The following is a 26,989-nucleotide window of genomic DNA, read 5'->3' as shown; positions in this document are numbered from 1 at the left end:
ATCTCCTTTAAGTGGTCGCTCAATCTCCTTTAAGTGGTCGCTCATGCCAAGGTCCAATGTTATGATTGTCTATAGTGTCTGGTATGTTGCCATTAGATGGTAGGAGCAGATTTAGGCCGTTCGGCCCATCAAGTCTGCCCTGCCATTCAATCATGGCTGATCTGTTTCTCACCCCCATTCCCCTGCTTCCTTCCCATAACACTTGATCACCAACCTATCTATCTCCATGATAAGTACACTCAGTGACCTGGCCTCCACAGCCCTCTGCGGCAATGTGTTCCACAGATTCACCACCCTCTGGCTGAAGAAATTCCTCCTCATCTCCGTTAGAGAGTCAAAGAGTTGTACAGCATGGAAACAGACCCTTTGGTCCAACTTGTCCATGCTAACCAAATGTCCTAAATTAATCTAGTCCCACTTGCCAGCATTTAACCCATATCCCTCTAAATCCTTCCTACTCATATACCCATCTAGATGCCTTTAAATTTGTTGTAATTGTATCAGCTCCACCAGTTCATTCCATATCTGCACCGCTCTCTGCGTGAAAAAGTTGCCCCTTAGGTCCCTTTTAAGTCCTTTTCCGTCTCACCTTAAACCTATGCCCTTTTGTTTTGGATTCCCCCACCCCGGGGAAAAGATGTTGGCTATTCACCCTACCCCTGCCCCTCATGACTGTATAAACCTCTATAAGGTCACCCCTCAGCCTGTGAAGCTCTGGGGAAAATAGCCCCAGCCTATTCAGCCTTTTCGTATCGCTCAACCCCTCCAACCCTGGCACATCCTTGTGAATCTTTTCTAAACCCTTACAAGTTTGACAACGTGCTTCCTGTAGCAGGGAGACAAGAACTGCACACAGTATTTCAATAGTGGTCTAACCAATGTCCTGTACAGCTACAACATGACCTCCCAGCTCGTATAGTCAATGACCAATAAAGGCAATATATAGACCAATAAAGACGCAAACATAGACCAATAAAGGCAAACGCTTTCTTCACTCAGTTCAAAAGAGTCATCCCTTCACTCTGTGACTGTGCCGTCAGGTCCTAGTCTCTCCCACTAGTGGAGACATCGTCTCCATGTCCACTCCATCCAGGGCCTCTCAGTATTCTTTAAGCTCCAAAGAGAACACGCCCTCATCCTCCTAAACACCTTAGTATACAGATGCAGAGTCCTCGACTGCTCTCGTATGACAAGCCCTTCATTCCTGAGAGCATTCTTGTAAACATCCACTGGACTCCCCACCTCAAGGCCAGTGCATCCTTCCTTAGATACAGGGCCCAAAGTCTCCACTGATTCTCTGTCCAGTAAGAGAGAAATACTCATGCCCTGTGAAGGTCTCTGAACAGCAACCTGGAGCAAGCAGTGGTCAGAGGGTTCATCTTTCCTCCCCATTTCCAATTATGGGGCAGCACTGCAATGTCACAGCTCCAGGGACCTGGGTTCGATTCCACTCTTAGGTGACTGCCTATGTGGAGTTTGCACATTCTCCCTGTGTCTGTGTGGGGTTCCTCCAGGTGTGCTGGTTTCCTTCCACAGTCCAAAGACGTGCAGCTTAGGTGGATTGGCCATGGGAAATGCACAGTCACAGGATCAGGTAGGGGGTGGGTCTAGGTAGGCTGCTGTTCGATGTGGACCCGATGGGCTGAATGGCCTGCTTCCCACTAGGGATTCTATGGTTCTGGCGTTCTCACTTGAGCTTCTCGCACCAGACAGAGTCTTAGGGTAATGATATAAATCCCGCCGTGCACTGACTACCAGGCCCCCACTTCATTGTGTGGGTGGCCTTTCAGAAATTAAGAGAGGGGATTTTCTGCCAGGGTTGATGCCTGTGAGAGAGACAGAACAGAAGCCGAGCAGTCGGCTGACTCCTGCGCCGCACCCCCCACCCCCCACCCCCCCCCCCGCCAGCACCTTGAATGCTCATTGGTGGCCCCCCCCCAGCTCCTCAGGATGGTCACATTGGTGGTCCCCCGAGCTTCTCAGGATGGTCACATTGGTGGCCTCCCCCCAGCTCCTCAGGATGGTCACATTGGTGGCCCCCCGAGCTCTTCAGGATGGTCACATTGGTGGGCAGGCTGCGAGGGATAGCCTCACACACACTCGGGATTCCAGGCCGGTCATGCAGTGGCACAGCTGTGCCACAAACGGGAAGTTGGTTACAGCTACAAATTGGAAGGACCCTTCGCCTCTCCCCGAATTGGTCCTTCCATTTTAATGGATGGCTCAAAGTTTGAAGTGAGCCTATGAACTGCGCAGATACTGCCCCCTTCACCAGGATCAGTCACGGTGAGGCCTGTTCTCTGGCCCCTGTACTGTATGGTCAAGGTGCTTGATAAACACTCCCAATCTTTCTGAGGAAGGGTCACCGGACCCGAAACGTTAACTCTGTTTTTCCCTTCACAGATGCTGCCAGACCTGCAGAGCTTTTCCAGGAACTTTGTTTTCGTTCCTGATTTACAGCATCCACAGTTCTTTCGGTTTTTACTCCCAGTCTTTTCTTTAGTTCATGCAATAGGCAATGGAAAGTTCTGAACAGTTGACTTTTGAACCCCTCAGTAGCTTGTTAATTGGCCACATAGAAATAGCAATGTGTAATGAACCTGACTGCTCCTCTTCAGTAGTACTCGTGACCAGCATGTTGACATGGCATTATAACGCTAAGTCGGAAATGCAGTGTTTTACCCTCACATTGGGAGTGTATCAATTTACAGCTGCAAACTCCAGCCTGTGGCTGAGCTGTTACTGATCTCACTCTCTCAACAAAAACAACGGAAGTTTATTTGTTGAAAGTTTCTGAATGTTTGAACTGTGACCTTTTATTTTGTAGCACTTGATATCCCATGGTCTTAACCTACTGTTGACATTCACAGGGGGTCGCAGTGCCACACAAGGTGGCCCTAAGTTAGGAAGCCTGGGGCAGGATGGAGGTGGGAGAACCCACAGATCAGGATTAACCCCATGCTCTGTCGACCGTGCTGCATTGATGTAGAAGCGGTTCCCCCTTCGAGGCCTGAGCTGAACCTCCAGTTGAACGGTGAACCGGTCATTCTCCGCAGTGAGTGAATCCAGGCTGAGGGTGTCTGTCCAGTGGGCTGCCCATTCCAGAGGGGATGGTGATGGAAGGGGCATAAAGATGAGGGCCCAAAGTTTAGAGAGAGTCATTGCCCATTAGTTGAGGAAAGGTGGTAGTGGGAGGATATTGGAGAGGTGAAGGATGAGAGACTTTGAGTATGGAGTGGTGGGATGCCTCCAGGGTAGCAGAGGATTTCGAGGACCCTGATGTGGGGCATGAGGTCTGATGTTGGTTGGAGGGATGATTGTGGAGGGAAAGGCTGTCTGGGGGGTGTTGGGAATGTGTGGCCAGGTAGTGGGTTTGGGTTGGGAAACATGTTTTCGGAGACTTAACCCCCTACCCCACTTGTCACTCGATCCAAATTTGCAGACCTTTGTCTCAGGTTAAAATACTGTCTTGCAACTTCCTTCATAAGGACCGATTTTTCATATTCCCACTGTTTGATAAACAGCGAATTTCCAAACTGTTTTCAATACTTACCATGTCCCTGACCTCCAAATCTACATTTTGTGATCTGCTATAAAATTAGTTCTTTAAAAGGGTCTCTGGCAGGTTCCACTTTTGGCAATAAAATTGAGTGAAAACTTTTTGGAGGGGATGGTGGGGAGGAGGAAAAACATTTCTCAAAATTATAACAAGTTATAAGCAGATGATTGATCATCCTCTGCCACCCGCTGTTTGAACTAAAGGTATACTTTCTATAATTTGAGTGTGCCATGTGACTACAGAGGAGCAACTCTTAACAGGATTTAAAAAAAAATGAATCTACCTTCACACCCAAATCCCTAAAGCCCTCAGTGTGAAGCTAAATGCAAAATTGATTTGAACTCCTCAAGGGGCTTTCCTTTTTTTTTGTTTTCACTCAGGCAAATGCTGCAGGTGTGACCCTGGACAAGAAGCAGAGAATGATCGATAAGCAAATCTCTGACTGGCGCCAGAAGTGTGAGGAGGTCCAGACCGAGCTGGAATCCTCCCAGAAAGAGTGTCGCCAGTACGCCACCGAGCTCTTCAAACTGAAGACCTCCTACGAAGAGCTGATCGAACAACTGGACTCGCTCAAGCGGGAGAACAAAACACTACAAGGTAAATATCTGAATAGTCATGAAGGTGTATTGGCTATGAAGATAACGTGTTGGAGTTTGAGTTAGTACAAATATTAGGATTAAAAGTTCAGTTGACTCCGTATGTTGGGCAAGGTAAGGCTGATTTTAGGAAGGGGAATGCATGTGATGACCTCTTGTATCCATGCAATCTCTCAGTAAGAGCAATTTTGTTCTACTCCTCTGCCATTTCTCCTATCCCTTCAGAAAATTACACAATATCCTTTACAACACCACAGTTGGGTCTCCCTCCACTACACTCTTGGGCAGTGCATTTTGGATCAAAAATACACACTTCTTGTAACAAAAAAAGCTTTTCCTCATGTCACCTTTCAATGTTTTTGCAACTCATGTGAATTCTGTATCTTCTATTCTCTATCCTTCCACCAATGGGAATAGTTTCTCCCTGTGCATTCTGCCTAAATTTTAAACATCCCTATTGAATCCTCATCACATCCTCCTCTTCTCTAAAGGGTAACTTCCCCTGTCTGTCTGATTTACCCCGATAACTGAAGTCCTCATCCCTGGAACAATTCTTATGAGTGGTTTCTGCTCCCTGGCTCGTGTTTTTACATCATTCTGAAAGTGTGATGTGCAGAACTAGACATAACCCTCCGATTTGAGGCTGACGCAGTGTTCATTTTTAAGCTTTACCACAGTTACTTGCTTTTCATAACTTCCTTCCTTTTGAACTCTGTAAGTCTACGTATAAAATTTAGATTCCTGAATGCCTTTTTGAAGACTTGTCCTGCTGCTTTTACTGACTTGGACATAAACTCTGAGGAGTCATTGTTTCTGAACCGCTCCTTTTAGAATTGTAGATATTTTCCTAACCAACCTATTCAGAGATATTATACACATGTGGAGCTGGTGGGATGTGAACCTGGGCCTCCTAGATCAGAGCTTGGGACCTTACCACAGCACCAGGAGAGACCTGAAATGGTATTACCTTTGCCCCTGGATGGTCTCGACCAAGCAACAGCCAAATGCGCTGACCGACTGTGCCACCTTTTAGAATTGTAACCTTTTAGTTTTGTTTGCCATTTCCTGCCCTTAATCTATGTAGGTCACCTGGAAAATGTCATTATAAAGTCCTGGGAAGGTTGTTTAAAAGCAATCTGAAGGTTATACAATGGCAAGCTTGGAGCCCATAAATCAAGCCTTTATTTTAGCGTCTTCTGAATGTGTGTTGTTGTTTTTCATATTTGCGTTACTGGAAGTTCCTCCTCACCCAGCCTCAACCAACTAATGATGCCTTTGGCATTGATTGCCTTTCTCTTTGATGTATTTGTACAAAGAGAAGAGTGCTGGATGCTGTCATTTAGAAATGAGCACACCTCAACTTAGCCAGTAAATAGAGGCCATATATTCTATTCCTAAAGCAATTAATGATACTGTTCCTCAGAACGACATTATCTTAGAGCACCAGGGCGCTATAATAAAGTGTGATCAGGAACCAGAGTAATGTGATTCATCACACATCTGCCAAAGTGCCACCAAATGATTTCTTCAGGTCCTGGGCACCTTCTGGGCAGGGATCTGTCAAAGGGAGGAGAAATTTAATACTTTTCCATCTTCTGCAAATATTAAGGAACTTGCATCGATATAAGGTAGCCAAGGTGTCCTTCGTCGTCCCAATGCGCTTCATAGCGGGTGAAGCCATTCTGTAATGTCGGTCAGTGAAGTAGCCACTTTTGTGCAATCTCCCACAATTGGCTCAGGCCAATTTGAAGGCTAAGTTTCACCGAAGTCTCAGAGAAACCTTTTGCTATTGTCACATCAACTGCTGTCTGGGAAGGAGAATTCTGCAAACTCTCAACACTCAGCGAGAAGAGAAATTTACTTCATCTTAGATGGGAGTCTCCTTTATATTTAAACAGTGTCCCCTAGTTCCACTCTCCCCCACAATGGGAAGCATCCTTTCAACCTTAACACTGCCAAGTCCTGTCAGGACCTTTCTATGTTTCAATAAGATCACACCTCCCCCTTCTAAGCTGTAGTGCCTTCAGGTCCTGCCCATCCGGTCTTTCCTCATTGACTAATCTCTCATCCCAGTCAAGTGAATTGTCTGTATTTCTATGTCCTTTCTGAAGGATAGCTAAGTCTGACACAAGCTAATGTTCAGCGTAAGCTGATGCAGTGATGGTAGCGCTCAGTGCTGTTTCCTTACAGTCCTGTTGCAGTGTCGAATTGCAGGGATGATGCTGTGGAATAGAACAGCGAGACCTCTGTCCACACAATCTCTCCCAGAACCATCTTCTACTACAGCAGCTGTGGTACAGAGCAGGCCTTTAGAGTCACACCCACAGCTTGAGGATCTTTCTTTATACTTTCCAATCTCCATGTGTTCCTCAGCCTTTGAGATGCTTTTTGATGCCCTTCAAAACTTGCAGAATTTTCCACCCCCTTTTGTGGCATCCCCGTTTTTGTTGACCCCCGTCCCATTTAAATTTCACGCATGGGAAATTACTGCTGCAGCCACCAAAATGCTCTCCCTACACCTGGCCAGACCGAAGTAGGAGACTGTGTAAGTGAACAAACCCAGGAGGAACTGGGAGCTAATGTCCATCCTTACACTTGAGTCTGAGCAAAGTACACTGAAAGAGGATTGTAATTGCTCTCGATGGCAAGTCATGTTTGCAAGTCTTGCTAAATGAAGCAGAGTTGGAGACTGTAAAACTAGACAAAAGGAACGTTGAGGTTCGGAAGTCCTCGGGGCCTGGTGGAGGGTACATTCGGCTCTGAATTTGGAAGCTAATCTCTGCAGTAGGGACCATTAAACTGTCATCAATTATCAAAGCAACCCACCAGGTACACTCAGATAGTAAGAACTCCCAATGCTGGAGTCTGAGATAACACAGTGTGGAGCTGGAGGAACACAGCAGGCCAGGCAGCATCAGAGGAGCAGGAAAGCTGATGTTTCGGGATGGGACCCTTCTGTCCTATAGGGAGGGCAGTGAGGCTTCCTTACCTAAACTGGCCTATATGTGACTCCAGACCCTCAGCATTGTAGTTACCTCTGGAAAACAGAGAACGCTGGAGATACTCGGCAGGTCTGGCGGAGAGAGAAACAAAGTTAATGTTTCACGTCTGATATGTTGTCAGAACTGCTTAACTCTTAACTGCCCTTTGAAATGGCCCTCAAGCCACTCCATTCAGGGGGAGTTAGGGATGGGCCAGCCTCTTTCAGCAGTGCCCACATCCCATCAAAGATTAAACGCCACCCACCCCACCTCCTTGGATCGCTGCCGTAACCATTGTGCCCAGGCCAGTGACAGTGCTGCCTCCCAGTGTTTCTGGATAGCAACCAGGTTCACTTCATTTGCCTGCTGAGGACTGGCATTTCTGATGCTTTCATTAATGTTTCTGGAAGCTGCTGGTGGGTAACAACCAGAGAGAATTGACGCCTTGACAGTAAGTCGGGGGGAAGAGAAGGTGGGACAAGGATGTGACACTGGCTAGTCGCTGTTGAAGTATGACCTTCCCAGAGCACGTGGTGATTTGTTCTAGGTGTGTGGCTGAAAGACCAGCGGTGCCTCTCTGATGGCTCAGGCTGACGTGGTTCTGTTTCCATTCTGCTTCTACAGAGGAGATTACCGACTTGACAGACCAGCTGGGCGAGGGGGGAAAGAGTGTCCACGAGCTGCAGAAAGCGAAGAAGAAACTGGAGATGGAGAAGGAAGAGCTGCAGGCAACTCTTGAGGAATCGGAGGCCGCACTAGAGGTTTGTTTGGGGCCTACGGAATGTGACAACTCAAATTAATGGAAACCGGAATGAAAGGTTGCTTACACTGAGGGTAACACAGAGCATATTCACATTGTAACCATTTCAGTATTCACCAATAAGCTTCTGCATGAAGTGAGGATCAATCATTAATCCTAGGAATGATGGAATGTGTCTGGCAAAGTAGAGGAGACATAGGCAACTGGAGCTTCTTCTAGAGTGAGACACTTCAGTCATGAGGGTGAATTTGGACTGCTCCCCTTGGAGAGAGGAGATCTGATAGAGGTTTAGAAAATCATGAGTGGGCCAAATACAGTAGATAGGGAGAAGCTGTTCCATTTCATGAAAGGAACAAGGCCAAGAGGGCATAAGTTTAATGCAAAAGAAGCAAGGGCTTTCACTCCACAAGTAGCTAGGGATTCGAATGCATTGGCAGGGACTGTGGTGGAGGCAGGTTCAGGTCAAAAGGGCATTGGATGATTTTGAATAGAAATAGTATGAAGTAGTATGGGGAGAAAGCAGGAGATTGGCTATAGGTAATGATGCTCATTTTGAAGAGCTGGTGCAGGGACAAGGGGCTGAGCGGCCTCTTTCTGTGCTGTAACAATCTGATGAATCTGTGACGTTAAAATGAGTATCTGTGGTACACTGCCTCTTGATATATTGAGGTGCTAAGGGAATCAGTACTACCCTGGTAGAAAGCTGTAAGTTCCTGTGTAATTGATCAATGTTATATGTCATCAGCGTTGTCTGAGTGCAGCTTTAAGGTCAGTGCCAACGCTGAAAGGTTAGTGAGTTAACAGTGCAGTCACCACAGGACTGCTGTTTTGCAGTACGTTTACATATTAATTTTAATAATACTCTGCTCTAGGAATGTTGTTTTTCTCAAACTTATGGTACATTTACTAGAGAGGTAGTAGGAACTGCCGATGCTGGAGAATCTGAGATAACAAGGTGTAGAGCTGGATGAACACAGTAGGCCAAGCAGCATCAGAGGAGCAGGAAAGCTGACGTTTCGGGGTCTGGACCCTTCTTCAGAAATGGGGGAGGGGAAGGGGATTCTGAAATAAATGGGGGGGGGGGGCGGCGGATGGAAGGTGGATAATGGAGCAGATAGGTGGAGTTGATTTTTCTACTCGAGTTGATTTTTCTGAATGTTTCAGTACATTCCGCAGGGATTATTTTTTTCCAAACGTTGCGGTGCATTTACAGGGTTGGTTTTATTGTCCCCCTCCCCTGCTGCCGAGTATTAAAATTTCAAACTCTGAGCTATTGTTTGCCCCGTTTCTGGCCTGAGGGCAGTTATTTGTCGAACACACTGATGGTTCTCCTGGATTTTCAGGCTGAAGAAAGTAAAGTGGTGAGACTGCAGCTCGAGCTGACCCAGGTGAAGACCGAGATTGACCGCAGAGTCCAGGAGAAGGAGGAGGAGTTTGAGGCGACACGGTAATGCCGTCTACTACTTCCTGCAGTAATTAGATGGAGAATTAGAGTTAGGTTTTATTGTCGAGTGTACTTACTGGAGCACAGTGAAGCATTTACAGTGTCGCCATTCACAGCGCCATCTTAGGTGCAGGGCGCCTCGATACAAAATCGTTGGTAAACAGTCGGAGAATAAATAAAAGTTCAACATTACAGTTCTTGTCAGAATGAAGTAGTAAATAAGAAATGAAGTTAAAAGTTTCATACGACAGCCAATGGCCTGCAGCTGCACCATGCCGCCTTTCCCTACAAAGGCTTCAGCTAACCCCCTCCCGCGCCTCTGTACTGCTGCCTCACTGTTGACCGCCATCCTCTCTTCCCCCACACTGGACTTGATCTCTCAATCCCTGCGCTTCTGCTTCGCCACTGACCGCCATCCAGCTCACCAGCCGCACCACCAGGATCCCGCTCTAGTGCCACGCTGCGCCCCTAGCCACTGCCGCTGCCTCCATAACCGAGCTCCCTCCTGAAGGTAAACCGAGAGGGAAAAAAACTAAAGGAGAAAGGTAGCCGCTGCCGGGGTATTGCATGGCGCGCTGTGCTCAAACACAGTGTCAGTTCAGACCAGACAGAGGAAGCATGAGTCTTTGCTGCTGCCTTTTAGGCAATGTCCCTCCAGGTGTGAATGAGCAGCGATGATCCGACTATCCAGAGGTTATTAGCTCTTCCACTGACTCCTCAAACTCTCACAGTCCCCTTAGTCTGCTCACCAATATTGCAGCCGAAAGCTTTTCAGTCCCATTGCCTTCTGCTGGTTTTTGATGAATCTTACTCTGTTTTCAGCTGTTCCTACTGCCTTCTCCTAGTCAATGAAAAACCCATTTGCACATTGCTCCAGGCATTCTTGTAAACTCTTGTTGTCACACCCTGCAGCATGTGGTGGATTTTAAACATTGCTCTTTTGCTCAGTTAATGTGAGAACACTCTTTATTTCTAAACCATGAGCTTATTTATACAGAATTGAAAGTGGGAAGTGCAGCCAAGCAATGGAATATTTGTTTTTCTTTGTGTGTTATCTTCCCTACACTCTTCCCCATCCCTGTTCACATTCCCATTCCACAAAAATCCTGACAGCTGCCCTCAGGGCCTCAGTGGCAACTTTTCACATGAGATCCACAACACGAATGTTGGCAGGCTGTTTGTCTGTGTGAGGCATTACAACTGAGTCTAGTCCCACAAAACCATAGTAATTATACAGAAGGGGCCATTAGGCCCATCTTGTGCACGCCAACCCAGAGACACCCAGATGCCCTTTCTAATCCCATCTTCCTGCACACTGCCCACAGCCCTACAGCTTACAGCTCTTAAGGTGTGGATCCAGGTTTTTTTTTGAAAGAGTTTAAGGTCTCTGTCTCCACCACCAATTCCAAACGCTCACCATTCTCTGTGTAAAACATGTTTTTCCTCACGTCCCCTCTGATCATTCTGCCACTTGGCTTGTATCTGTGGCCCCTGGTTTTTGAACTCTTTGCCAAGAGAAACCGGTTCCTCTTATCTAACTGTGTCTCTACCCTTCACAATTTTGAATATCTCAATCATGTCACCCCTCAGCCTTCCCTGTTCCAAGGACAAGCCCAACCTCTCCAGTCTCTCCTCGTAGCTACAATTCTCCAGCCCTGGCATCGTTCCAGTAAATCTTCTCTGCACTTCCTGCAGAGTTACTTCTTTATTTAATCTCAATCAGCCGTCAACTCTGCCTCTTTCTTCTGCAGATTCAGGAGACCTGCATTTTGCAAAGAATTGTAATCATTTGTAAACTTAAGATGTTCATATTTGTGTAAACTCAATTATTTCATATTTTAATAATTGTCCTTGACTAGGGTGTAAATCATGATGACCTGTTTCATTTTTATTGTCATCGTAGTTCACGACCTGTTGCCATGGTGATTTTTCTAGATAAACTGATTCTCTGTAGTCTGGACTGCAGGGGGGCCAGATAAGTTAATGTTTCATTCTGTGTTGTTGTGATTTACTGTGTTTATTTCATTTTGAAGGAGATACTAATCTCCGTCGCTCTTTCCTGACCTTTGCTTATGTTTCTCTTCTTCTCTTCCACCTTCCATGACTTCTGTCGGAAACCTCTCTCTTCTGTGGTAAGTCTGAATCAAGCATTTGACTCCATTCAGCTTTCCCCATTGAATCATTTTGAAATGTTCTGGTCCTCAGTGACATCGAAGGATTGTAAGGATGTTGTGCCTTCTTCTGGCGGCCATTCAGCATAGGGAATGATTTGAGTTAAGAAGAATGGGAGGTGACCTCATCGAGACAAACAGAATCCTTACAGAGTTCATTGGGCTAACTGTAGGAAGGATGTTTCTAGTGGTTTGGGGGAGGGAAAGTGGAATGGCCCAGAACTGGGAGATAGTCACAGGCCATTTAGGGTTGAGAAGAACAGGGTGGTGAGTCTTTGGAATCCTTTACCTCAGAAATCTGTGGAGACTTTGTCCTGGAGTACGTTCGAGACTGAGATTGATGGAATTCTAGTTATTAATGACATCAAGAGAAATGGGGATGGTGTTGAAGGAGATGATTAGTCATGATCTAGAACAGGACGGGAGACTAGAGGGGCAGAATGGCCACCTCCTGCCCTAATTCATTGAGAAGGCTCTGTTTATTGTCTAGAAGTCAGAGGGCTGGACTTAGTCAAGATTTAGAAAGGTAGTAGAGGAGGAAGATCAAGTGACAGTAATTGGATGAGACTAAGGGTGGGTTTTTCAATTGTTGGATTACACAAGGAAAGAAAATCAAAAGGAAAATGGCATCTTATGAGCACCGGAAAGGAATAAGTTGGATTCTCTCATATAAACCTGTATTTATATGGTCCCTCTAACCCTTTAATACTTCCCAGAGTGCTTCACAGGAACCTCATTGGACAAAATCTGACTGTGAGCCTCAAAAGAAGATATTAGGACAGATGACTAAAAACTCAGCCAAAGGTAAAGGAATGTCTCAAGTGGAGACAGACAGAGACCAAAAGAAGGTCCTGAAGGGAGTTCCAAAGTGAATAACCTGTAGAAGGTATCACCACCAATAGTGGAACTGTCGAAATTGAGGAGGCCAGAGTTGGATAATTGAGGGGATCTCAGAGGGTTGTGGGGCTGGAGGCACTGAGAGAGATAGTGAGGGTGTTAGACGATAGAGAGAAATGAGAACAAGGGTGAGAATTTTAACATCAAGATGTTGTCAGCCTGGGCACCAGTATAGGTCAGCAAGCAGTGGAGTGGGTGGGTTGATTGGTGCAGGTTAGGGTATGGGAGTATGGTTTTGAGAGAGCACAGGTACACAGTGTTTGGGAAGTAAGCCGTTACCTGTGGCGTTCTGGGCTGATTTGAGCTAAAGGTGCAAATTAGGCAATCAGCGACGATTTTGTTATCTAGGATCAAGGGTAGCTGTTCTTCGCTGTTGAACAGGGCCTGTCTTTGTCAGGATCCTTTCCAGTGACTGGACCTTTTTCTTTTTTTCTCTTAAACTTTTCAAGGAAAAACCACCAGCGGGCTCTGGATTCGCTGCAGGCCAGTCTTGACGCAGAGGTGAAAGGTCGTGGTGAGGCCCTGAGAGTAAAGAAGAAGCTGGAATGTGACCTGAATGAGCTGGAGATCCAACTGGATCAGAGCAACAAGAACAACAGTGAGCTGGTGAAACTGCTGAAGAAGATGCAGCAACAGACTAAGGTGAAGAAACAACTGGAGGCTGCAGAATAACAGAGGACACTCTTGGATGAGGATAGTGTTAAATACAGCACAGCTGTCAACTCCTAAGCGAGGGCATTTGATACACCTTGACCTCATTCTTTCAGATCTTCCAAAGGATTGTTGCAAAATGTGGCTTTGTGTGTAGCGGCAGAAAAGGGAGGTGTGCATTTATATAGCACCTTTCACTGCCTTAAGATGTCCCATAGTGCTTTGTAGCCAATGAAGTCATTTTGAAGCACAGTCATTGGTTGTAAGAAGCACAACAGCCAATTTGTGCACGGCAAGATCACATTAGCGGCCAAGAGATAATGACCAGGAAATCTGCGCCCCCCCCCCCCCCCACCAACCTTCGCCCTGGCCACCTTAATGATCACTAAAGGCACAAAATAAGTGTTTTCCTGACTTTTGCCATTAATGTTGACATGTTTTACTCGATGTCTCGTGTTCTAATTTTGGGTTGGGTTGGGCTCAGTGGAGTGGAGCAGGGGGAAAGAGATTGCTTCAGTTGTCCTTGTTTATGACAGATGCATTAATACACTGGGTAAAACAAGGACAGATATTCCACTTCAGAGTCAATGATCGGCTGTGAATTGTTTGAGAAGGGGCTTCTGGGAACTGCAGTTAAGGCTAAATGAATGGAAGTCCTAATTTCAAAGGAAATATTAATACCTGCAAAACGTTGACAGGGATCCTCACCAAATACAATTTTGTACCATTGAACTGGACCGGATTGTTAAAGGAGAGTGGGAGAAGAGTGACTTTGTGGGTAATGTCACTGGGCTATTAATCCAGAGGTCACATAACGCTTCGGGGATATGAGTTCAAATCCCACCGTGGAATCTGGTGGAACTTAAATTCATTTTACTCCATCAAAGTGATGGGCCATAGAAGCAAGGTGACGTGAGAAAAATGTCTGAACTCAATGAGTAGCTAGGGTTAGAGGGCACTAGCTGGAAGTATGGTGAAGGCAGGTTCATTGAGGCACTGAAAAGGGTATTGGATAGTTATTTGGATAGGGGTAGGGGGGAAGGATCAGGGGATTGGCACTGGGTAATGATATTCATTTGAAGGCACTGTGGGCCAAATGGCCTCTTCCTGCATTGTTACAATGCTGTAATTTTCTGAACTTTGTTTTTCAAACTAAGATCGTGCGATCACCCAAGTTTAATATGGTACTGGTGGAAGTGAAGCACTCCCTCTGTGCGGCACGCAGGTGTAAGGCCCTGGTCAGGGACTTGATGTGGAGAGAGAATGTACTTCAACGACACCTCCTCAGAGCACTGCTTTCTATAAATGGAGGATAAATCTTAGAACTTGTGTCAGTTTAAAATTCTCGTTGAGTTCACATTATCTTTACTCTGTGGAATGATGACTATCGGAGTCTCCAGTATTTGCAGCATCCGTGGTGCGGCGTTTGGGTGTGACAAGGGGAGGACAGTCACATTTGTCTTGTGTGGCTCCCCCTAGTTTGTTTAAAAGTCTCGGGACCAGGCCCTCGAACCCATTGACAAAGCCCTGAGTTTCGAGCCCTTGATTGACCCCAATTGTCTGATTTGTTTTTTTTTTGGTGGGTTTTGCACAAATTGAACTCGGTATCACTGATGGCCGGAGGTGGAAAAGAAACACGTCGGCCCCCCTCCCCTTTTCGGAACATGCTACAGCGCGGACTGCAGTGTGAGGCTTGCCATAGTTGAACAACCACTTGGCACCCTGGCTAGTTTTGCACATGAGAAATGGCACATTGTACTGACCAAGGGGAACTGAGAAAACAGCTTGGCGAGTCTGAATAATGCCAACTGGAGCGTTTTTAATTCCTTCCTGGGATGTGGGCATCATTGCCAAGGCCTGCATTTGTTGCCCATCCCTAATTGCCCTTGAACTGAAGTGCCCCACTACCCTTTTCAGGGGACTGTTGTGTGTTTGGAGTCACACATGTAGGACAGACCAGGTAAGACACATTACCGTCTTAAAAGACATTAGTGAACCAGATGCTTTTTTTTAGGACAGTGATGGTCACTGTGACTGATGGCAGCTTGTGATTCCAAATCAATGAATTGCGATTAATTTCCACCAGGTAGGATCTGAAACCTTGTGACATTTCCGTGTAGGAGGGAGATGGTGGTGAAGTATGCCAAGGGTTAAATCCCCCTCCCCAGCTCCCCCACTCCACCAGACGTCTTTAAGAAATGAGCTCCTCTCTCCGGGTCCGAACTTCTACATCCACTAGATGGCACTGTGCACCAGCTCTTGGCTGTCAATGCGAGAAATGGCAACGAGAGAGCTGCTTGAGAGAGCTCCCATCCCTCCATTCCCGATAATCCCATATAATTTCTTCAGGACCTGCCAACTCACTCGTTTATATTCACTGAGCTCATTGTTGCCCCTGAAGGGGAAAAGGGGAGCTGGTTTGCAAAATGCAAAATCAACTAACATGTCTCGATATTGTCGCTGTTGTACCTTTGTGTTCTGGGCGATGGTGTGAGACAGTGGGACGATTCGGTCTCTCAGGTCCCAGTGTGACCGTTCCATCCATGTCTAACTAGTGTCGAGAGCAGTGGGTCATGGACAGCGGCAGACTTTAAGGGATACCATGACCCCTATCATTAGGAAGGAGTGGGAACTCACTACACGAGGATCCCATTGAGTTTCAATCCACATCCATTCACCAGAAATGTCAAGAATGGCCTCAACGTTACATCTTTCTGAATATCGCTGAGAACAGAGACATATTTCTAAACTCGTCCCATCTCTCACTCATCAGGACTAGTGCAAGAATGCCAAATTTCAAATAGTCACACCAATTTACACTGCCAAGAGAAAAAGGTGTCAATGGGTGGCAGATTGGCCCCGATTGAAGATTGACTTAAGAGATCTTTGATTATCATTTGGACAGAAACCATGTGCAGGGTTACAGGGAAAAGACAAGAGGAATGACACCAAATCATAATGCTCACTCAGACTGCCAGGAGAAGACTTGATGGGCTGAATGGCCTCCCCTTGCTTCAGAACAAATCTGTTATTAGAATCGTAGAATCCCCACAGTGCAAAAGGACACCATTCAGCCCACTGAGACTGCACTGACCCTCCGAAGTATATCTCACCCAGACTCCAACCCTGTCCCTGTAACCTTGCATTTCCCATGGTTCGCCCACCCAGCCTGCACATCCTTGGACCTTGTGGGTAATTTAGCATGGCCAGTCCACCTAAACTGCACATCTTTGAACTGTGTAGGAAATTGGCAAACCCGGAAGAAACCCACGCAGAGACGAGGAGAATGTGCAAACTCCACACAGATAGTCATCCAAGGTTGGAATCGAACCCAGACCCCTGGTGCTGTGGGCCAAGGTGCTGGCCAGTTGACTGAGATTTTGCCAAGGGTGGGAACTCTAGGCTCCCAGGAAATTTGAGAAATGTCCAGGGCTTAGGCACATTTGGATTGTTGTAGAGAACAGGGTCATGTCTGTCAGGGTTCCTCCTCACTCAGAGGAGGTAGTTCCCAACAGCTGATGTGGTCCATCCCATGGCGGAGAGTGGTAAGTAAGGCAGGGGAGTTCTCCCAGGTGTCCTGGCCAACATTCCTCCTTCAACCGACCCCCTAAGAGCAAATAATTGGACCAAGCAGTTAATTCCTTGTTGTGGGCAAATTGGCAGCTGTGTTTCCTATACCACAACACTGTTGCAAAAGCAAATGGTGTGATTGGCTGCAGGTCTCCAGTTTGGACGAAGGGCGCTAAAGAAATTCAAGGTTTTGTATGAGAGTGTTGTTAACGGGAGCGGCTGGCGAGTTGGTGTTTCATCAAATCCTGTGCTTCTGTGTTCCCTCAGGACATGCAGACCCAGATGGAGGAGGACAGCAGACAGCACGAGGAGCTCCGGGAGCAGTATGGCCTAGTGGAGAGACGCTGTGGGGTTCTGTCCACTGAACTGGAGGAGACCCGTGGTGCCCTGGACCTGACTGACCGTGCCCGCAAGATCCTGGAGCAAGAGCTGATGGAGATGACTGACAAATACAACGAGGTTAACACACAGGTGAGGGAGCCGGGACCAATGGAGGTCTCCGCTGTGCAAATTTCAGCCGGTGGTTCTAAACCAATCTCTTTTTAAGGTTCTTGCGAAGATTTGTAGGTCGGGTTGTGGATGAGGTGGTTAGCTCGCCAAGCTACACAGACATTTCATCACCATGCTCAATAACATCATCAGTACAGCCTCCAATGAAGCGATGTTGTTCTACTCTGCTTGATATTTATATGATCCAGTTTATTAAGTTGGGTTGTCTCATTTCCAGTTCTGTTCTGCATGCGTTTGTATATGGGGTTTAATTATAAAGTTCGTTGATTGCATTGCGAGTTGGAAACCAGGCCTCTAGGAATTCCCATGCGTGTCTGTTGTTGGCTCGAGCTAGGGTGGTCACCTTGTCCCAGTTAAATTGATGGCCTTCCTTTGCCATGTACACTGAGATTGGGGAAAGTTCATCCTGTCGTTTTGCTGCGAGCTGGTGTTCGTGTATCCTGATAGCTAGTTTTTTTCCGGTCTGGCTAATGTAATGTCAGAACAACACAGGAAGGAGGAACAGCCCCTATCCAAGGTATTTGCTAACAATAGATATCCCAACAGCTTCATCTGCAGGTGCCTACTAGATAGACAATGCCAAGAGGACACAGTATGCCCCAAGACACTGGCTACACTACCCTATATCCAGAACATGCTGGAACTGACAACAAGAATCCTATGACCATTAGGAATCCTGGTAGCACACAAACACACAGCCATGCTACAACAAACACTCACAAGGACCAAAGACCCCATACCCAGGACATGCAGGACCAACATGGTTTACAAAATACCTTGCAATGACCATTACATTGGCCAGACCGGAAGGAAACTAGCCATCAGGATACACAAACACCAGCTCGCAGCAAAACGACACAATGAACATTCCCTCATCTCAGTGCACTCGGACAATGAAGGCCATCAATTTAACTGGGACAAGGTGACCACCCGAGCTCGAGCCAACCACAGACGCACATGGGAATTCCTAGAGGCCTGGTTTCCAACTTGCAATGAAATCAACGAACGTGGAATTAGACCCCATATACAAACCCATGCAGAACCGTACCAGAAATGACACATCCCAACTTAACAGATCGGATCATGTAAATTCCAAACGGAGTAGAACAATATCGCTTCATTTGTGGCAAAACTGATGATGTTAACTGTCATGGTGATAAAGTATCTGAACAATAACTAGCCAGCTCAGCGAGCAAGCCAACAACCAGATCTCTCTTTTTCAATCATCTCTATTTCCTCTCACTTCTCAACAGTGATTGAGAATTTAGGGAACTCAAACTGATAATATATGATCTATGGACGTTAATACAAATGAAAGTCTATAACGGCTGTCAATAATGCAGCTGTAGGTGTTGAATTTGATTATGACACAAATAAAACAAGTTTGCAGCACAGTTACAGACAACCATCAACATAAAATAGGGTATGAAATATCAAAATGATTGCACAATTGTGAACAGTCAGTGTACGAATCGTTCCAAAACTGCAAATCATCACTCTCCTTAATTTACCAAAGAAATGGCAGGGTCTGTTGCTCCTTTTAATTTGTGTTAAAATCCATAGATCATATATTATCAGTTTGAGTAAAATTATCAATCGCTTACATTGAGGAGCTGTATTGAAATAGGGATTGGGCTGCCTCATAGTTTTGACTTTGCAATATTTGCAGAATTATATCTTTTCTCTTTAATTCCATTGCGGATTTACTTTCTGGTGGTTTTGGATGGTGCCACAAGGAGGTGAGGTTTGATGTTGTGGTTAGGAACAGGAGGAAGCCTCAAGCCTATTTCTAGCACCCAACTGAATGATGGCCGATCTACATGTTAAATTCCTCGACTCCCCTTTCAAGCCTCTCCTGGGAAAACCTCTAGCAATCTCAGTCTGGAGTTTTCACAGCCTCAACAAACTTTATTTGGGTGATGGTTGGGGGTAGAAAGTTTAAGACTTCCGCTGTTTTTTTTCTTGGGAAAACTGCTTCCTGGGATATCACAGTGCAGCCCAGTCCTGAGTTTATGGTTACATCTCTCAGGTCAGAACTCTTTCTCCCCATGAAACCATTGGATCGACTTAAACTCCTCGATTTGAGGAGCTCCAGGTTTGTCTCCTCGAGGAATTATGAATCTCGCCTGTGTCCTCGCAATACACCCCTCCCTGTCATTAAAGTGCCATGTTTGGAAGGTTGGGGTGGGGTGGGGGGATATTGTAGGAACTAGTCAGGGTGACTTGGCATCTTTCCACTGTGGCGGATGGCGAGCAGAGGGGGTAATTGTTGAAGTTGGCAGGGTGGACCATGTCAAAACCAGGAGATATCAGGTGGAGGACTTTCACTAACTAACTGCAAGCCAGTCTGGATGCTGTCTTCAGCTGCAGCATCTGTACCTAAAAATCATCCAGAGAGCATGTGCGGTCATTGTCACCCAGCAACATGTCATTTAGTGATTGTAGCTCACATTGCTGGGCGACAATCAGGTCCTGGCAGGTTCAGTCAGTGGGAATACAGAGGGGAGCATTTCTGGAGAATCTAGAGTTGATGAAGAGTCTGACATTAAGGATGATATGCCAGCAATTTCCAGGAGGCCTTGAGGATTCTCTTACTGTTCTTTAGAATTGTTGAATCCCCACAATGTGAAAGGAGGCCATTCAGCCCACTGAGTCCACATGACCTTCCAAAGCGCATCCCACCCAGACCTACACCCCTAACTCCTCTCTGTAACCCTGTATTACCCATCGCTAATCCACCTGCACATACCTGGACACTGTAGGCGATTTAGACATGGCCAATCCGCCTAACCTGCACATCTTTGGACTTGGTGTGGGAGAACCTTAGGGGCAAAAACTGCCTTTTATTTTGTTTGTACCTGTAGCAGCTCGGTGTCCTCCCAGTCAGTGCAACAGGAACATGCAGCGAGATGGGAAATGGAGTAGCACCAAGCTGCGGGTTTCGGACGATCAGGTTTTGACGAGGGAGGACACGGGTGGTACCCGGTCACCCAATCAGGAAGGAGCTAGAGCTTTTTGGAGCAGCGTTGCTGGGCTGGTCCATCAGAGAGGAATGCAATGAGAGACGGACAGCAGGACAATATCCCATCCCGGATTTTTCACAGACTTGTGACTACTTTTGAACTTTGCTCCTTGCCTTTTCCCAGTTTCAAGGTGCGACTGTCGTCAAACGCAAGCTGGAATCCGACCTGCAGCAAATAGCAGCAGAGAATGAGGAACTGACAACGGAGTTCAGAGGAGCAGACGAAAAAGCAAAGAAGGCAGTTTGTGAGGTGAGCTCTACTCCTCGTTGCTCACAGCGATGGGGAATTGGGGAGGTAGGGAGGAAGATTACTCAAACACCAAATTACGGGAATTTCTAGGGAAGTGTTGGCATCGTTGATACGAACGATATCTCTGTTGGGGAATGGCTAAGGCAATCTAGGGCCCATGTGGGGTGAACATTCGGTCCCAGTTCCTCTGTCCAAACTCTGCCTCATTAGCCTATTCATTCCTGCACTCCTAAGCTTTCATCCTTACTGCTTCCAACTGAGAAAGCTCTGAGCATGTAGCTGAGGGAGGGTCAGCGCTGAGGGATCGCCGCGCTGTCGGAGGGTCGGCGCTGAGGGAGCGCCCGCACTGTCGCAGGGTCAGTACTGAGGGAGCGCCGCGCTGTCGCAGGGTCGGCGCTGAGGGAGCGCCGCACTGTCGGAGGGTCGGCGCTGAGGGAGCGCCCGCACTGTCGGAGTGTCAGCACTGAGGGACTGCCGCACTGTCATGGGGGTGACTTATCACTTACTCTGTTGTCCACAATCTCCAGGCATTCACAGAATTACCCTGGAACCTGAGTCTGGAGGCTGCAGTGTAATTCAGGTCCAGCTGATTTTCAGACATGAGATGGAGGTTTCCATTACATTTAGTTTTAAATAGAGCATGTTGTAACGAGTCTGCCAGCTGCTTCCGATGGTAAATTGTTTCTGCATCTTTTGCGGCTTTTAATGTCATCAGAAACAGCTTGACTGACAGCCCTGAGCTACTGGTGGTTTAATGGAGTTCTGGGAACAGCCAGCAGGTGGCGGTGTCGTTCTATGCCGCCAGATAGAACAGAGCTCTACAGCAGCGGGTTCGAGAGAAATATTTGGGAATTTTGCGGTTTGCAGTTTTCTGCTGGACAGTGTCTTTACAGCATAGCCTTGTGGTAATATCAGTGCAAGCTTCATTACAGCATTTTAAAAGCATTTTTTTTTTTACAGCTTAAAGCAGCCAATTTTTCACTGAAACATGTCCCAGTCTAAGATAAAAGTGACCACCCAATTAAGGGGCTGTTGGTTTCAGATTTATGCCCCCATAGTGGCACCAGTCTGAGACCAATGAGATATACCAGCTTGGGAAGAAACTAAGTTCAGACGATGGTCAATGTGGATATGGGGAGCAAGACTAGGACCTACAGTAACCTTGAGTTGCATATTTAAAAGGGGTCCCTCTGTTGTGCAGAGGTTTGTTGCCTCGCTGGCTGGAAAAGAACAGCTTAAGGTCGAGACAGGGCAGATGCTGGGTTCAGAAATGGGTATGTGGCACCCTTATTTAACAAGCCACCCCCCATGCCCCCCAAAGGCTCTATCCGTGAGGGAGATCTGAATGGTGTGGGCAGTTATATTGGTATGAAGTGAGGTGCTTTGTGGAGGAATAACGACTGTGTTAAATTTGGGCACTGCAGACAGCACTGGCAGCATCTCCAATCGCTGCCTGGTCATTCCGGTCTTTGTTTCTGGAGCCGAAGCTGTGCGCTGTTTCTGCAACAGCTCCTGCTCGCAGCTGAAAGCTCTCGCCCTGACTGGTTTTGCAGATCAGTAAAACCTGATCCCTGCTGCTGGCATTCTATTCCAATCCCGAAACGCTGCCAGTTCAGCAAATGCTGCAGTTGTGATCCCTTTCACCCCGTCACCCGCCAACCTCCTATATCACTCCTTCGGGAATTAGTGGGAATCGGAGCTGACAGTCCCCAGGAATGGTGTGAATAGCTGAGATGTCATGGGCTCAGTTTGCAGCTGGAGACCTGGGGGAAATGAGACGTGCCATCCTTACAGACTTCGCCCCCTTCTCCCTTCTCATTCACCCCACCGATCTACCCCTCAGTATAAAACCATTAGCCTCAGGAGGTTTCAGTTATATAAAAGTAACACTCATCAATAAAATCTAGAAAAGGGAAGTTTCAGTATGAGGTGTGGTGTCAGCCCACTGACTTTTTTTCTGAAGACGTTTTGCAGAAGAGTCATATCCAGACTCGAAATGTTAACTCTTTCTCCCTCCACAGCTGCTTCCGTACCTGCAGAGTTTCTCCAATACTACGTTTGTTTTTGTTTTGATCTCCAGCACCTGAAACATTTTGCTTTTATTTCACAGCTTTTCTGCATATTTCTCCCACTTCTCCATCAAAATGTGATTTTAAAATTCAGAATCTTTTTCCTTTCAGTCTAATGGGTCCATTTTGGAACAAGGCGTGGTTTAATTTGAAGAATTATTATTTGATTGGGTCATTGCAGACTCTGAAGGCTGATTTATAACAAATTCAATTGAAAGAAGTGCACATCTTCTCTTGAACCAGGTGGTGGCACCCTGCTGCTCAGAAGGGATTTCTGTGCACAATCTGTCCAAAATTGTGAAAATGTCATTATTTTTTAAATCGGTGAACATATGTCTGTCTGCGGGTTTGTGCGTTTGAGAGTGAGGGGAATGTGACTGAATATTTTAGCTGGGACCAGAGTTTTGAGTGCTCATTGACAGAACAGTCACAAGAGGGTAGTGTTGCTCTACATAGCGCAGCTAGGTTGTGTTAAAGTGACCCTTGCTGCTGTATTCTGTTTTAAGGTTGTCAGATTAGCTGAAGAACTGCACCATGAACAGGAGCACACCCTACACCTGGAGAGGGTAAAGAAGGGCCTGGAGGCACAGATCAAGGAGCTGAACATGAAACTGGAGGAGGCTGAGCAGTTGGCCCTGAAAGGGGGCAAGAAAATCATTCAGAAACTGGAAGGCCGGGTGAGAACGTAGGTTTTGGTAAAGGTGCGAGTTAGGACTGTTGAGTGGCTACAGCCCTGACTGCGAGGGGTTTACCCAGCTGGAAGGTAGGGGTTGGAGTGAGAAAGAGAGTACCTCCTGATTGCACTGCTGGCTGGAGGTGTGCTCATGTACGACAATAGTGACAGTGACATGGGAATAGTCAGGGTTTCGAATCCCACTGCCACTGTAAATTCAACAAAAAAATGTCTCCAGTGCCGAGCTCATCTCGGCGATTGGTGACCATGGCAACTATCACCGGTTGTGGAGGAGAAAACCCACCTGGTTCGCTGTGACCCTTGGCCCCCTCCCCCTTTCCTGACCTGAACTCTACGTAACTCCATGCCCACCATGGTTCGTTCTTAACTCCACTCAGCACAAGGGCAGTTAGGGATGGGCAGAAGAGTTTTTCACCTTGGTAGGGTAAAGGAAAGTAAAATAAAGTTTTTGTCCATGCTCTAGTTATGATTAAGAGCGACCCAAGCTAATTGGAGAAGAATTAGGCCCACATTTGTCAGACTCCACTTCTGACAGGATTGTGGGAGGGCAAAGTAGTCGACTTAGACTGTACTGAGACAGGAGTCTTGCAGTGCAGTGGTAATGTCTTTACCTCTAGACAAGAAGGTCTGGGTTCATGTCTCACCTACCCCAGAGGGTTGTCATAACACATCCAAACGGGTTGGTCAAAAAAGTTAGCTTTAGAGTCTGAGGAATTGCTCCTGAAGGCACAGAGACCACCTCCTGCCTCTTGCCTTGTTCCTGTTTACATTAGTGGAACTTTGAGCTCAGTTTTTATCTGGAAGAATGTTACTCGGTTGTCACTTGACGTGAGAATGAGCCTGGGGTTCAGCAGGAATGGGATGTAGTCCGCGGTAATCCGCTGCTGACTGGTGCCTCCTTGCTGCAGGTGAAAGAATTGGAAACGGAACTGGACGGTGAGCAGAAACGCCATGGTGAGACAGTGAAGAGTTTGCGTAAGAATGAGCGGCGACTGAAGGAGCTGGTCTTCCAGGCTGAGGAAGACCAGAAGAACCAGCATCGTATGCAGGAGCTGGTCGAGAGGCTGCAGAACAAGCTGAAGGCCTACAAGAGGCAGGTGGAGGAAGCGGTGAGTACATCTCCCCTCCCAGGTGCACTTGGGGGATGAGGCAGCTCTGAAAGGCCATGCTCAGAATTAGTTGGAACGTCTGCGAACAGAATCCTAATTTTTACTTGGATTTTTTCACAGGGGGTATGGGTGGTGAGGGCACGGCCAGCGTGTGATTCACATGACAGTGTGCCCCCCCCCCCCCCCCCCCCTTGCTGAACCAATGCAGTCCATGGAGAACGTGGGCCCACACACGGGGCTGTCCAGAAGGAATTTCCAGGGTTATAATCCAACATCAGTGAAGGAACGGCGATACATTGCCAAGTCAGGATGACGACTGGCTTGGAAGAGAACTTGCAAGGGGTGGTGTTCCCATGTATCTGATGCCCCTTGTCCTTCTATATGGAAGTGGTCGTGGGTTTGGAAGGTGCTGTCTGAGGATGTTTGAATTTCCACAGTGCATCTTGTAGATAGTACATACTGCTGCTACTGAGCGTCGGTGGTGGAGGGAGTGGATGCTTGTGGATGTAGTGTCAACCAAGCGGGCTGCTTTGTCCTGGAGGGTGTCAAGCTTCTTGAGTGTTGTTGGGGCTGCACTCATCCAGGCAAGTGGGGAGTATTCCATCACACTCCTGACTTGTGTCTTATAGATGGTGGACAGGCTTTGGGGAGTCAGGAGGTGAGTTACTCGCCACAGTATTCCCAGCTTCCGGCCTACTCTTGTAGCCACTCTGTTAACGTGGTGAATCCAGTTGAGTTTCTGATCAATGATAACCCCCAGGATGTTGATAGTGGGGGATTCAGTGAGGGTGACAAATAGGCTGCTCACAGGATTGAGGCCTCGGAATTGAGCTGTGACAATTGCACACGTACTGGGCCGGGGTAGGGGGGGATAGATTTACAGTAAGAAGTGGGAGGTTTGCAGTGGATTTGAAGAGAATGTCCTTTCATTCAGAGGTTGGTGGGTATCTGCAACTCCGTGCCTGAAATATGTAAGAAGCATTTGGGTGGTCCCGTCAAACACCATGGCACACCAATGGGATTGGAGTAGAGGGATGTTTGACAATGAGCTGAAGGGCCACTTTCAGGTGCTGTAGCACTCTGTGACCCTGTGATGCAGGAACATCAGCTAAATTCACCGAGTATAAACTGACACTTTTAACAAACCTCTTTGCTCTTTGCACATGGTGCACTCAGAAGCTCGAAGCCTTCACAAGACTGACTTTGACCAGTTCTGTGTCTCTGTTAATATTGTAAGGCCTTGTTTTCTGTGTTAAAGGAAGCCTAGTGCCTGTAACCGACAGCCATTTTAGACAGGGCAGGAAACCGTGTTCAGGACGGATCTGATTGTGTTACCACTAAATGCCAGCAAAGACGCTCAAAATATACTCCATAGAGTTTCTGTTTGATCGGTGTTACAGGGTTTCTATTTAAACACAAAAGTTGAAGTGATGATAAACAAAATGAGACACGAGAATCATTATAAACTGCTGCTGGAAATGAATGTAAGCCACCACTGGATTAAGTCCCAGTTAGGATTGCCCGAGCCTTCTGGTATTTATGTGGTTAGTGTTAGCTGGAGCCCAGTGTGAAGAATCAGACCCTACCTACTGGGACCAGTCATCAACATTTGGCTGGGACAACAATCAGACGTGGGCTACACATCCCTATCACAGGGCCCAGACAGAATGGAGACGGACTGCAATGTTCCAGTCCCTGCAAGGTGAATTTTCTCCTTGTCAAAGCCACTGCGCAGATGGAGGGGGTGGGGGAGAAAGAGAAGACAATAAGAAATCAAATGGCAATCCACTAGGACATTACTGGGCACAATTACAGGGTGATACTAGTGAGCTGAGTCTGTCATGTGACTTAGGGGGTAAAACGCAGAGGTACTTGATGCATTAAAAAAAAATCATCTTTAATTGTTTCCTACCCATTGGTTGTATTTATTTTTCGTGTGATGCAGCTCCTTGCAAAACAAATACTTATTTGTAAGTCAACGGAATGAAGAATCATTAGCTTAAAAGCCTCATGAGGTTGCTACACGAACGGAAGTATTGTCCCACTTTTCATTTCAGTTTTTGTTCTCTGGCATTTACTTGGTGACTGTGATTAAGAAATCTTTTCCCATTAGTGGTCAGAGAGATTTCAAATGGTCCATAAAGATCCTGTCAGATGGACTAATGAAGCCAAAGGGTGTACTTGATGTTTGATAAATGTACTAATTTAGAGAGAGGGATTGGGGTTTGGGGGTTGGGGGGTGGGGGATTTGAGAGTGGATCTGCAGTATGTTATTTTTGACAGTGCGGTATTCAGTGTGGCACCAGGCTAACCATGACCCCCTGGGATTAGAGAGCTTTGGTAACCCAGGAAGGAAGGAGAACATCATCCGGCTTCACTGCCATTTCCCTGAAAGAATGAGGCCACATGACAGAGACTTGAAGGTCAGCTGTGCAGACGGAGGCTCCTATTCCCTGGAATCCCTTTCCCATTTCTGTCTGTTCGCCTCGCAGGAGGAGCAGGCCAACATGAATCTGGCAAAGTACCGAAAGACGGTTCACGAGTTGGACGATGCAGAGGAGCGGGCTGACATTGCCGAGGCGGCACTGACCAAAATACGTACCAAGAACCGGGCCAGCTTCGGCAAAGGCTACTCCTCGGTGAGTGTTGCCACGGGCTCCTTTCATCCTTTTGTACAGTGAATGGTGCGTGTTGGATTGGGGGGGG

At 46.9% G+C, this 26,989-nt stretch overlaps 1 protein-coding gene across 9 annotated transcripts in view; it reads left to right on the top strand.

Moving 5' to 3' along the window:
* The window catches only part of LOC109912679 (myosin-16), a 269,712-nt gene that overhangs the window by 238,158 nt on the left and 4,565 nt on the right, over positions 1–26,989 (top strand). For all 9 annotated transcript variants that reach the window (XM_048610911.1, XM_048610913.1, XM_048610909.1 and 6 more), the window contains 9 exons: positions 3,940–4,156; positions 7,761–7,897; positions 9,240–9,343; positions 12,858–13,050; positions 16,897–17,100; positions 20,286–20,411; positions 22,987–23,157; positions 24,083–24,283; positions 26,776–26,922. In XM_048610911.1, coding sequence (XP_048466868.1) covers positions 3,940–4,156; positions 7,761–7,897; positions 9,240–9,343; positions 12,858–13,050; positions 16,897–17,100; positions 20,286–20,411; positions 22,987–23,157; positions 24,083–24,283; positions 26,776–26,922 — 1,500 coding nt within the window. The remainder of the gene's footprint in view (positions 1–3,939; positions 4,157–7,760; positions 7,898–9,239; positions 9,344–12,857; positions 13,051–16,896; positions 17,101–20,285; positions 20,412–22,986; positions 23,158–24,082; positions 24,284–26,775; positions 26,923–26,989) is intronic.

The sequence above is a fragment of the Rhincodon typus genome, chromosome 23 (genome assembly GCF_021869965.1).
Source record: "Rhincodon typus isolate 14 chromosome 23, sRhiTyp1.1, whole genome shotgun sequence".
In the NCBI taxonomy this organism is placed as follows: Eukaryota; Metazoa; Chordata; class Chondrichthyes; order Orectolobiformes; family Rhincodontidae; genus Rhincodon; species Rhincodon typus.
This window is presented reverse-complemented; position numbering and strand designations above follow the sequence as displayed.